This window comes from Cotesia glomerata, linkage group LG5 (assembly GCF_020080835.1).
Source record: "Cotesia glomerata isolate CgM1 linkage group LG5, MPM_Cglom_v2.3, whole genome shotgun sequence".
NCBI lineage: Eukaryota > Metazoa > Arthropoda > Insecta > Hymenoptera > Braconidae > Cotesia > Cotesia glomerata.
The window spans coordinates 3,021,219-3,033,810 of NC_058162.1; the positions used below are offsets into that span (position 1 = coordinate 3,021,219).

Here is a 12,592-nt window from a genome sequence, read left to right on the forward strand (position 1 = left end):
CGTTACGAATAGTTTGATGCCACATACATTTCATCTCAATTTTATATTAGGATACATGTGGTTAATACTTATCGGAACTGAAGGTGGATTGTTTTTTAAAAATTATAATTATGTATTAACTTTATTTATTTATTTATTTGTTTATAGTAATAATGAAACTTAAATTATGTTGTGATTAACTATTAATAATAAATAATAATATTTACATCTGTCAAATTTTTGGATTTTTTTTTATGAAAATTAAGTTAGTTGACATGAAAAAATTTTTAGAATTGTTTTTTATTGAAAAAATTATTGCAAAAGAATTTTAATTTGTAAAAAAACTTTAAAACCTGTAAGTGCAATTTTAAAAAAATATTTTTTGTTCTAATTTGATTATTAAAAAAAAATTCAAAAATTAAAAACGTCGGCTAATTCTAGTATTGTTTTTTTTTCAACTAAATTATTAAAAAAAAATTTCACATCTAGACATTTAAAATACTGACACATGCAATTTTTAAAAAAACATTTTTCCTTTGCAACAAAAATAAAAAAATTCATGAAAATTAAATTAGCCGACATCTGAAAATTTATGAAAATAAAGTTAGTCGACATCTAAAAAATTTTATGATTTTTTATATTAAAGAATTATTACAAAAAAATAAAAAAAAAATTTTTCACTCGTTAAAAACTTCAAAAACTATAAGTGCAATTTTTTAAAAATATTTTTTAGTTATAATTTAATAAATTAAGCAAAATAAAAAAATAAAAAATGTCGGCTAACTATGAAAATTAAGTAAGCCGACATTTAAAAATTTTTAGATTTTTTTTTATTGAAAAAATGATTACGAAAAAATAAAAAAAAAATTTCGCTTGTAAAAAACTTTAAAAACTGTAAGTGTAATTTTTTCAAAATATTTTTTTGTTCTAATTGAATTATTAAAAAAAAATCAAAACATTAAAAACGTCGGCTAACTTTATTATTATTGAAAATGTTTGTGATTTATTCTATTGAAAAATTATTAAAAAACAATTAAAAGAAAAAATTTCAAAAATTATACGTGGAATTTTTTAAAAATATTTTTTTAGTTCTAATTTAATTAATAAAAAAAAATCAAAAATTTTTGAATGTCTAATTTTAGTATTATAAAAAATTCTCATAATTGTAAATCATTGATTCATAATTTAATATCACCTTAATTAGAAAATTAATTATCAATAAAATTATATTTTTCTATTTTTCACAGCAATTGTTGATAAATAACTTTTAATTTTTCCCGCCTCAATAAATAGTTCCCAAAACCCTCACCAGTGTCACTATCAGTAATAATTCAAAGAAAAATAAAACCACACATAAGAAGTAAGGTTAGTGGTTAAGTTAAGCGGCTTTGGTTATAAAAATTGTAAACAAACTCCCACTCAAGGCCAAGCTGAATAAATCACATCAGATAAAGCTGCAAAGGTATGTAAGTATAAAAAAAAACCCAAAATATTTCTTTTACTTATTAAAAATAATTCCTGTGTAGTAAATATTATCATAAATGGACAGAGATAGCGAGGACAATAGTTCGTCTCAATCTCACAAAACAGACTCTGATGATTCTAACCTGAGCAATGTATCATCTGTCTATTCCGACGATGACCCAACTTTGGACATGTTAGAGCACGAGTCTTACAAGAGTTACAGCGATAATTCCATGTCTGAGTACGAAAATTCCGACGACAGCATGCTAGAAGAAAACAACAACGACCCTAACAATAATATGAGCGACGAAAATCTGGAGGGGCAAGATCCCTCATACTTAGCGTCTAGCCCTCAGCCAGGCTGCAGTCGGCATTTTGATTCAATAGAAAACGGACGCGATTATTCTCGAGCTAGCAAATTAACCAGTGAACAAATTAACGGCATAGCCGAAAACATTCTACGAGCTATAACTAAACTCCTTGGATCCTTAACCCACCAGAGCATTGTTGAGGCCATTCGGAAGAATCTAACAAGTGGTAATTATAAATTATCCTTGCAAGATTTACTACCAAGTGAATTTAATCTCGAGGCTAGAAGAAAACGTCGCAACAGTGACGATATTTCCAACGTCGATATGAAAAAATCTCGGGATAATAATCCGACTCCAGCGTCTCGGGGTACTAGTCCGACTCCAGGGTCTCGGGGTAATAGTCCCACTCCAGGGTCTCCAGTACTCTCGGGATTTCTTGCAGGTAATTCAAATAATGAAATAATAAATTTGATTTGTATCGCAATTGATGAAAATTAAATGAAAATTAAGTTAGCCGACATTTAAAAATTTTTAGAATTTTTTTTTATTGAAAAAATAATTTTGAAAAATAAAAAAAAAATTTCACTTGTAAAACACTTTAAAAACTGTAAGTGCAATTTTTAAAAAATATTTTTTTGTTCTAATTTAATTATTAAAAAAAAATCAAAAAATTAAAATCGTCGGCTAACTTTATTATTATTAAAATAAAGTTAGCCGACATTTTTGATTTTTTTTATTAAATTATAACTAAAAAATATTTTTTAAAAATTGCACTTATAGTTTTTGAAGTTTTTAACAAATGAAAATTTTTTTTTTTTATAATTTAATAAAAAAAATCATAAAAATTTTTAGATGTCGGCTAACTTTATTTTCATATGAAAATTAAGTTAGCCGACACTCAAAACATTTTGATTTTTTTATTAATTAAAAATTAGAACTAAATAATTATTTTTTAAATAATTCCACGGATAATTTTTAAAATTTTCTACACGTGAAAATTTTTATTTAAATTTTTTAAAAATTATTTTTCAATAAGATAAATTATAAAAATTTTCTAATGTCGGCTAATTTAATTTTCATCAATTATTGTGTTTTACAAAGTTACAAAGTTGTTTTTACATATTGCGTGCCAAAAGGTAAAAGGGCGCATAATTTTTTTTATTCATCACCGATCTACTGGTTGACATATTCTTCGCCTAAAAATCAAACATTAATTTCCTAAAGCTAAAAGAGCCTATAAATTTTTTTTCTAAATATTTCATTATAGTGCTTAATTTTAGTCTAAAAATTAAAAAAAAAAAAAAAAAAAAAACGGTAGTCACACGAAAGAGGCGTATTTTAACTAAACATACATTTTTTTTGAAATTACAATTAAAAATAATTTCAAAAAATTGCTAAATATGAGTGATTGTATTAATTTATTTTTATTTGAAAATTATTTTAATCCCATTAGTTTTAAATTAATTTATTTATCCATTGCTTGTATAAAAATAGTTAAAAATTATTATTTTTTCAATATTATTTAAATACTTAACAGCCAATCTCCTCTTTTTTTCGCGTCGCACTCACTGTAAGAAACGGTATTATCCTTGTTGCACTCATAATTGTTGCACTCAGGGTGTGGAACCAGTTACCGGAGGAGATTGTGACGATTACTGATTACCGTAAATTTCGATCAAAGTTTTACAAGTTTTTTGTCGATAAAGATGTTATATAATCGTCATTACATAACTGTTCAAATTACTAATTATTCATATTTAAATTTATATTTTTCATCTCTTTTGTTTTATGATCTAGATTCATTAAATGTTAAATTAATTACTTTGATGGACTTTTCTTTGAGACAACGTTATTTATTTTTACTTTATTATTATCATTTCCATTACTGTTAATAACTTTTATTATTACTATGTATTAATTTATATGTAAGGCCCTTAGGGAGCTGAGACTTCAGGGTCTAAAATTTTAATAAATAAATAAATAAATAAATAATTATAAAGCTATTGCAGTTTTATGTTTTTCTTTTAAACAAATGAGAATTTCGAAAAAAACGCTCTGCTATGAAATAGATAATTAAAAAATCTATTACGTAGCAGAGTTTTTTTTTTTTCAAAATTCTTCTTTATCTAAGAGAGAAATATAAAGTTGCAATCGTATAGCGACCGGCAGTTAAGAAATTTTTTTTATTTATTAAATTTTTTTATTCCATGTCTTGTGAAGCTATTTATCAAAATTTTATATAAAAACTTAAATTTTTTTTATGCGCCCTTTTAGCTTTAGGATGCTTGAATTTTTTTTTGTATAGATCTTTCTGTTTTGAGCGATTTTAAGGAGGTTCGAGCGAATCTAATATAAAAAATAATTTCCAACTTTGAGCTTTGAAATTAAGTATACGTATAAATAAATACGTCATTTATCTAATCCCAAAATTTAAAAAAGATTCACCGTTTAGTTACTTAGATATTAAATTTAAAAAATCACATATTTTACCTCCTTATACACGGGCTCTTATGGCGGACAAACGTTTTGTCGAGACTTTAATTATTTTTTTCAATATTAACCTCCCAACTTTAACGGATAAAAAACTATACACAAGAAACTTGGATTATTGCAAAATATAAAAACAATTTAATAATAATACATTACCGATATAATTTTTGAAATATTTAAAGTCAAATTTTATGTTTGTAACTCGTTTATCGTCAGCCATTTATTCGAATAAAGATTTGACAACGTCCCGTCAACAGCTGAGAAAAAACAAAAGGATAGAAATATAGTTACAGAGAGAGAAATGTTTAACTCACACACTCATCCACGTCTCTGTTATGGGTATAATCAAGCGCGCTATTGCCAAATTTATTTATTTATTCCGGCAAGTAATAAATACAAAAGTCATTTCATTACTTTACTTTATTAAATAAGTAAAAATCATCAATTATTAAATTGTTTAAATTATTTTAAATTAAAATAAAGAATTTTTACGAATATTGGGAAGACTATAATTTAAAAAAAATTTTAACATTATTTTGACTCATTAGTTACGCTCGAACTTCCTTAAGAAGAATGGCAAAAAAAAATTTTTTTATGCGCCGTTTTAGCATTAGGCACGCGATATTTTTCCTTTTAATTTCTCCATTATTTTTATTCTCATAATATTTTCACTGCCTTTATTTCTTGCAGGTAATCCAATTAATATTGATAATTTCTGGAAGATGCCAAAGTATCATTCCGTAGAAACTTTAACAAATAATAATCCAAATCCGGTTGCTAATGTTGAAAAAATTAATAATCCTACTGTTGATAAAACAAATTATTCTCTACCAGTTTTAAACATTCAACCACCCACACCTTTTAGTACACCTTCAAGTAACCCCATTAATTTACCATCTCATTTACCATTACAACGTCCAGTACAATTACCAGTACCAGTTAATAATGGAATAATAATTCCAATGAAAAAAAACAAAGTCGCTCAAGCAACTACCAAATTTACTGTTTCTGATACTGCTGAAAGAAACCTAAACCGCGTGCCAGATCCTAAACCTTCTACAGTTACTAGTAGAGTTCAAGAAAATTTATTACAACAACAGTACTTCTATCACCATTTACAACAACAACAATTTCATCAACCACAGCTACAACATCAAAATTTACAACACCCGTTATTCTTCAATAATATTGTAAATTCAAAGTCTGCTGCTGCTGGTTCAAACGCAAATGCAAATGCAAACGATAGACAAAAAAATGTCGATGATTATTTTGCAGAATTGCGTAGAACAAAGCATAAGTTAGCGATGGAAAAAGCGAAACTAGAAAAACATTCTTCAGTAAAAAAAAATCACCCGATAATAAATCAGCCGGTGCCTTTAAAAAAGAATGATAATCAACTGGATGTTGCTGGATCTCCAATGGTTACTGTAATGAATAATAAACACGATCAGGTTCAATCAAACCCGAGTACTTCGAATGCAGGAAGTAAAGTTTGTGAAGAAATTTACCAAAAATTGAGAGCAATGTTTCCGGATATTGACAGAGAGTATATTAAGACCTTCTGTCCGGCGGACTGGGCTCCAGGAACTAGCCATGATATCCAGTTTGGAAGCATCGTGGAGAGCATTTTACAAAATGAGGCTTCCTGGGTGATTGATGTTCATCCTACTAATTTCATGATTCATGAGGCTAATGAAGATGATGGGCTCACTCCGAATGTTGATGATACTTATGAGTATCTTACGGGAATTTTTCCCAATGCAGACCCGCATTTTTTGAGAAGCGCTGCCGAGGAGTTTAAAAATGAGAATGATGTTAAGACTTTTGTGGATGAGAAGTTAAAAAGCAATGATTATCCGACTCGTGAGCAATACTTGGCTAAGATTAAGGTCACTGAAGAGCAGCAGAGATATACGAAGAATTTTAATGTTGAGCAGTTTCTTAGATTGATTCCCGATCCGTTTAAACACTTTGAGGATAATAAGAGGAAGTGCGAGTATAGCTTGATTGTCCTTGAGTTCTTGAAGAATGTGTTTAGCAGAGTCAGGGTTAATACCATCTCTAGGATATATCGGCGTCACAGGTATTTTTCTTTTTATTTTATTTTATTTTAAGCTAGTTTTTCTTTTTATTTTAAGTATATAGTGTTTAGTAAATGATTTATTTTGTTTTGATTATTTGAATAATAATTATTTTTCTTGCTATTATTGAAGAGGATTATTTTTAATTTACTTAGGGATCAGTACTCATTTTTAGAATTTGTAGTAATGAATAGAATTTAAATTTTTCAAAAATTTTTATATTATATGAAATAAATTTATCAAGTCTGCGAAGAAAAATATTAAGGGGTTTTACGCACTTAGAAAGCCGAGAAAAAGAGATTTTTGAATCATTTTTCCTGATGAGAAATTATGTACGCATAGTATTAAATTTGAGCATTAATTATGTTTTTTTTTTTTTTTTTTTTTTCAATTACTGAAAAATATGGTTAAAAAAAAAAATTGTGAAAAAATTTTTTATTTTTATATTTATTTTGACTTTAAACTATCTATTGATTTTTTTTAATTTCAAGCGCGTATGATCCTTTATTAAGATGAATAAAAAATTGGAAAAATTTTATTAATAGAATATCTTACAATAGAAAAAAAAAATAAATAAATTAGTTAATTCTAAAAATCTAAATTGAATTAATTTTCAGCCACATTTTGAGATATATAATTGAAAAAAATTGTTTAAAAATTTTCTTTTTTGATTTTAAATTGTTTGTCTATTAATTTTTTTTAATTTTAAGTGCGTATGATCCTTTTATTAAAATAAATAAAAAATTGAAAAAGTTTTATTAATAGAAAAAAAAAAAGTAAATAAATTAATTAAAAAAAAAAATAAATTTAATTAATTTTCAGCCACATTTTGAAAAATATAATTGAAAAAAATTGTTTAAAAAATTTTTTTTTTATTTATTTTGACTTTAAATTGTCTATTGATTTTTGTTTTTTAATTTTAAGTGGGTATGATCCTTTTATTAAGATGAATAAAAAATAGAAAAAGTTTTATTAATAGAAAAAAAAGTAAATAAATTAATTCTAAAAAAACTAAATTAAATTAATTTTCACCCACATTTTGAAAAATATAATTGAAAAAAATTGTTTAAAAATTTTTTTTTTTTATTTATTTTGACTTTAAATTGTCTATTGATTTTTTTTTTAATTTTAAGTGCGTATGATCCTTTTATTAAGATGAATAAAAAATTGAAAAAATTTTATTAATAGAATATCTTAGAATAGAAAAAAAAAAATTAAATTAAATAAATTCTAAAAAATTAAATTAAATAAATTCTAAAAAATTAAATTAAATTTATTTTCAGCCACATTTTGAGTCTAGCTGCAAAAGAACTGAGAAATTCATCAGACTTCATTGTTACACCTCGTCGCGCTAACGAAATTCCTACTGAAGACATTTCATTGCTGCAAGAGATGGCTTTCGTGCGTCACTACCAAGAGATCCATGATCATATGGAGATGATAAAAAAAAGAGAAGAGGAGGAATTCAATTCTCTAAAGGCTGCTGGGAGCTTGTGGGCATGTCAGTGTTGCTTCGACGACGAATGCATGCCTTCCAAGTGCTCAACTTGCGAAAATACTCACGTTTTTTGCAATTCCTGTGTTATCAAGGGAACCGATACAAGACTGGGAGACGGAGAGACACGTGTGCCATGCTTCCTCAACTGTGGAAGTGAATTTAGTATCTCCACTCTACAGCATGTTCTTCCGCCGACCAAGTTCAGTATTTTACTGAAAAAACGGCAAGCTGCGGAGGTCATGGCAGCTGGGTTGGAAGGATTAGTCTCCTGTCCATTCTGCCACTTTGCGTCGATCCCGCCAGAAGGAGATAAAGTATTCAAGTGCTTGAATCCTGAGTGTATGAAGGAGTCATGTATCCAGTGCAAGGAACCGAATCATGTGCCGTACAAGTGTGGAGAGCTGGATAAGAAAGACAAGGCCAGGAAGTACATCGAGGAGAAGATGACCCAAGCGCTGACGCGTACTTGTTATCAGTGCAAGAGGGCTTTCTTCAAGGAAGAGGGATGTAACAAGATGTTGTGTCCTTGTGGAGCTATGATGTGCTACATTTGCAATCAGCCTGTCAAGAGTTATGATCATTTCCGCGGACAAGGGTCTACTGAAATGAACAAGTATGTTGATTGGAAATTTTTTATTTAGTAGTTAAAAAAGTACAGTGCAATTTAGCATAATTGAGAAACGACCTTGTATCTTGTGAACTATTGATATTTTTAAGGATATAAGCTCATTCCGATGTTACACTCATCGAGACCTTTCATTTGAGTACCCACATCATTTTTTCATATATTTCATATATTATATATATGTATATATGAAAAATATATAAAAATGCATGTGGGTACTCAAATGAAAGGTCTCGGCGAGTGTAATGTCGGGGTGAGCTTATATCTTTAATAATGTCAGTAGTTGACAAGATACAAGGTCATTTTTTAATTGTTGATATTTTTTAAGATATAAGCTCATCCCGATGTTACACTCATCAAAAGCTTTCATTTGAGTACCCACATGCATTTTTATATATTTTTCATATATACATATATATAATATATGAAATATATGAAAAAATGATGTGGGTACTCAAATGAAAGGTCTCGATGAGTGTAACATCGGAATGAGCTTATATCTTTAAAAATGTCAATAGTTCACAAGATACAAGGTCTCTTTTTAATTATGTTAAATCGCACTATCCTTTCTTAACTATTGACGTTTTTAAAGATATAAGCTCATTCTGAAGTTACACTCATCAAGAGCTTTCATTTGAGTACCCACATGCATTTTGATATATTTTTCATATATACATATATACAATATATATAAATATATGAAAAAATGTTGTGGGTACTCAAATGAAAGGTCTCGATGAGTGTAACATCGGAATGAGCTTATATCTTTAAAAATGTCAATAGTTCACAAGATACAAGGTCTCTTTTTAATTATGTTAAGTCGCACTGTCCTTTCTTAACTATTGACGTTTTTAAAGATATAAGCTCATTCTGAAGTTACACTCATCAAGAGCTTTCATTTGAGTACCCACATGCATTTTGATATATTTTTCATATATACATATATACAATATATATAAATATATGAAAAAATGATGTGGGTACTCAAATGAAAGATCTCGATGATTGTAATGTCAGGGTGAGCTTATATTTTTAAAAATGTCAATATTTTACAAGATACAAGGTCATTTCTTAATTGTTGATATTTTTAAAGATTGTTATTTTTAAAGTTGATATTTTTTAACCTCATCCTGATGTTACACTCATTAAGAGCTTTCATTTGAGTACCCACATGCATTTTGATATATTTTTCATATATACATATATACAATATATATAAATATATGAAAAAATGTTGTGGGTACTCAAATGAAAGGTCTCGATGAGTGTAACATCGGAATGAGCTTATATCTTTAAAAATGTCAATAGTTCACAAGATACAAGGTCTCTTTTTAATTATGTTAAGTCGCACTGTCCTTTCTTAACTATTGACGTTTTTAAAGATATAAGCTCATTCTGAAGTTACACTCATCAAGAGCTTTCATTTGAGTACCCACATGCATTTTGATATATTTTTCATATATACATATATACAATATATATAAATATATGAAAAAATGATGTGGGTACTCAAATGAAAGATCTCGATGATTGTAATGTCAGGGTGAGCTTATATTTTTAAAAATGTCAATATTTTACAAGATACAAGGTCATTTCTTAATTGTTGATATTTTTAAAGATTGTTATTTTTAAAGTTGATATTTTTTAACCTCATCCTGATGTTACACTCATTATTTCATTTGAGTACCCACATGCATTTTGATATATTTTTCATATATACATATATACAATATATATAAATATATGAAAAAATGTTGTGGGTACTCAAATGAAAGGTCTCGATGAGTGTAACATCGGAATGAGCTTATATCTTTAAAAATGTCAATAGTTCACAAGATACAAGGTCTCTTTTTAATTATGTTAAATCGCACTGTCCTTTCTTAACTATTGACGTTTTTAAAGATATAAGCTCATTCTGAAGTTACACTCATCAAGAGCTTTCATTTGAGTACCCACATGCATTTTGATATATTTTTCATATATACATATATATATTATATACAAATATATGACAAAATGATGTGGGTACTCAAATGAAAGATCTCGATGATTGTAATGTCAGGCTGAGCTTATATTTTTAAAAATGTCAATATTTTACAAGATACAAAGTCATTTCTTAATTGTTGATATTTTTAAAGATTTTTATTTTTAAAGTTGATATTTTTTAACCTCATCCTGATGTTACACTCATTAAGAGCTTTCATTTGAATACCCACTTGCATTTTTGATATATTTTTCATATATAAATATATATAATATATATAAATATATGAAAAAATGATGTGGATACTCAAATGAAAGGTCTTGATGAGCGTAACATCGAGATGAGCTTATATCTTAAAAAATGTCAATAGTTCACAAGATACAAGGTCATTTCTTTATTATGTATCTAGAGAGCTGCATTTTCGAACGCAGCTAATAGTATAGATAATTTTAATTTAAATTTTAAACTTTTAACATTTAAAATTTTTCATGTATAATTAATTAACACACTGTAATTTTTTAATACTCGCTAAAATATTTATTTATGTATTAATCAATTAATTAATTTATTTGATTAATTCATTTCTAGATGTCCATTATGGAGTGATAACATACGTCTGAATGCTGAGACAGTGAGAAAAGTTGAAGAAGATGCACGAGCGGAGGTATTAAGACAAGACCCAACTCTGGATATTGGAACTACTGGACTAGCACCTGCACTTCCACCACCGACGGCTGGACCGCATCGTGATATACCAGAGACTCAAAATCTTGCTGTGAGTATATTATTATTATTATTATTATTTATTTATTTATTTATTCATTTTTTTTTTTTAATTTAATTTCACAAAATCTTGAATTTTACTTAAAAATTTAACTAATTAATTATATTTTTTATTTTTACAGAACGTTTTGGCGGCACGAGTGTTGAATAATGATCGCTTAAACTTACAAGACCTAAACCGAAATCGAAATTAATTAGTATTACGTAAGTTTTATTACCGCCATTATTAAGTTTTATTTTATTTCATTGTAACTAATTTTTGTTATTTATGAAATATTTTATATCCTCTTCATTAATCTAAGTTAATAGTAATCTTTGAATTGGCGCTAAAAGCCCTCTTTATACAACCATAACAAAAAATACCTTAATTATTATTAATGTCAAACTATTAATCATAATATTAATTTTACTTCGTATTTATTAGTGGTTATTATTTATGAAATATTTGATACTTATTAAATCTTTCTAATTAGTGTATGTCCGTATTAAGTTATAAGCTCGCGTGTAATGTTTTTTTTATACCATCAATAAGTATATATTATTGCTTATTTATATGATACCATTATATCAAAAATAGGATTTATATATTTACTGTATTATTAATGATAATGTACCTGCATCATTATTATTATTATTATTATTATAATTATTGTTGTAATAAATCCTCAGGAAAGGATTCTCACAATTAAGAAATTTAGGAATCAAAGATATGACGAATGTTGATATTTTTATACGAAGTTAAAATACAGTAATTATTTTATAAAACATTTAATATTCTTTTCAATTTCATTCCACCTTTCAATTAGTTTTAATAAATCTTGATTGAAGTCCATGTCAGTACAATCATTTATCAGTATGTAATCTATTAAGTGAAACTAAATATTTAATTATTTAACTTAATATTACATAAGCGTTTTTAAAATTTACTGATGATTAGTCTTTTGACCAGTTTTAATTATTCAATTTATCTATATTGTAAAGAGAATAAGAAAAATGTTTCTAGGATATTTATATAATAAAATCGGTTTTTTAGTTCAATTTAGTGTCATTGCAAGGGTCGTGACTTGAATTTGTGTCTTTTCAAGGTTTCATATCATTCTCACCGATATTCAATTTATTATGATAAGTATTTAGGCTGCATTCAAAAATGCTCTATCTCTAGATACATAATTAAAAACTGACCTTGTATCTTGAGAACTATTGACATTTTTAAAGATATAAGCTCATCCCGATGTTACACTCATTGAGAACTTTCATTTGAGTACCCACATCAATTTTTCATATATATATATATATATATATATATATATATATATATATATATGAAAATGCATGTGGGTACTCAAATCATAGCTCTTGATGAGTGTAACATCAAGA

General features: G+C 26.8%; 1 protein-coding gene across 2 annotated transcripts; it reads left to right on the top strand.

The window, feature by feature from the left end:
- The first annotated feature begins 1,310 nt into the window (after positions 1–1,310).
- Positions 1,311–11,608, top strand: LOC123265085. Of its 2 annotated transcripts, none has more exons than XM_044728673.1 (6): positions 1,311–1,441; positions 1,506–2,196; positions 4,935–6,327; positions 7,609–8,436; positions 11,021–11,207; positions 11,338–11,608. In XM_044728673.1, the coding sequence occupies exons 2-6, from the start codon at positions 1,521–1,523 to the stop codon at positions 11,407–11,409; spliced, it is 3,156 nt and encodes a 1,051-aa protein (XP_044584608.1). In that variant the 5' UTR covers positions 1,311–1,441; positions 1,506–1,520; the 3' UTR covers positions 11,410–11,608. The 2 variants fall into 2 exon arrangements, with proteins under 2 accessions (XP_044584608.1, XP_044584609.1); XM_044728674.1 differs by having other exon boundaries at positions 1,333–1,445.
- The last annotated feature ends 984 nt before the right edge of the window (positions 11,609–12,592 follow it).

Coding starts and splice junctions, on each gene's coding strand:
- LOC123265085 (XM_044728673.1), top strand. CDS start 1,521: ATGGACAGAGATAGCGAGGACAATAGTTCGTCTCAATCTCACAAAACA. Junction 8,437..11,020: donor GGGTCTACTGAAATGAACAA/GTATGTTGATTG, acceptor ATTCATTTCTAG/ATGTCCATTATGGAGTGATA. Junction 11,208..11,337: donor CAGAGACTCAAAATCTTGCT/GTGAGTATATTA, acceptor TTATTTTTACAG/AACGTTTTGGCGGCACGAGT.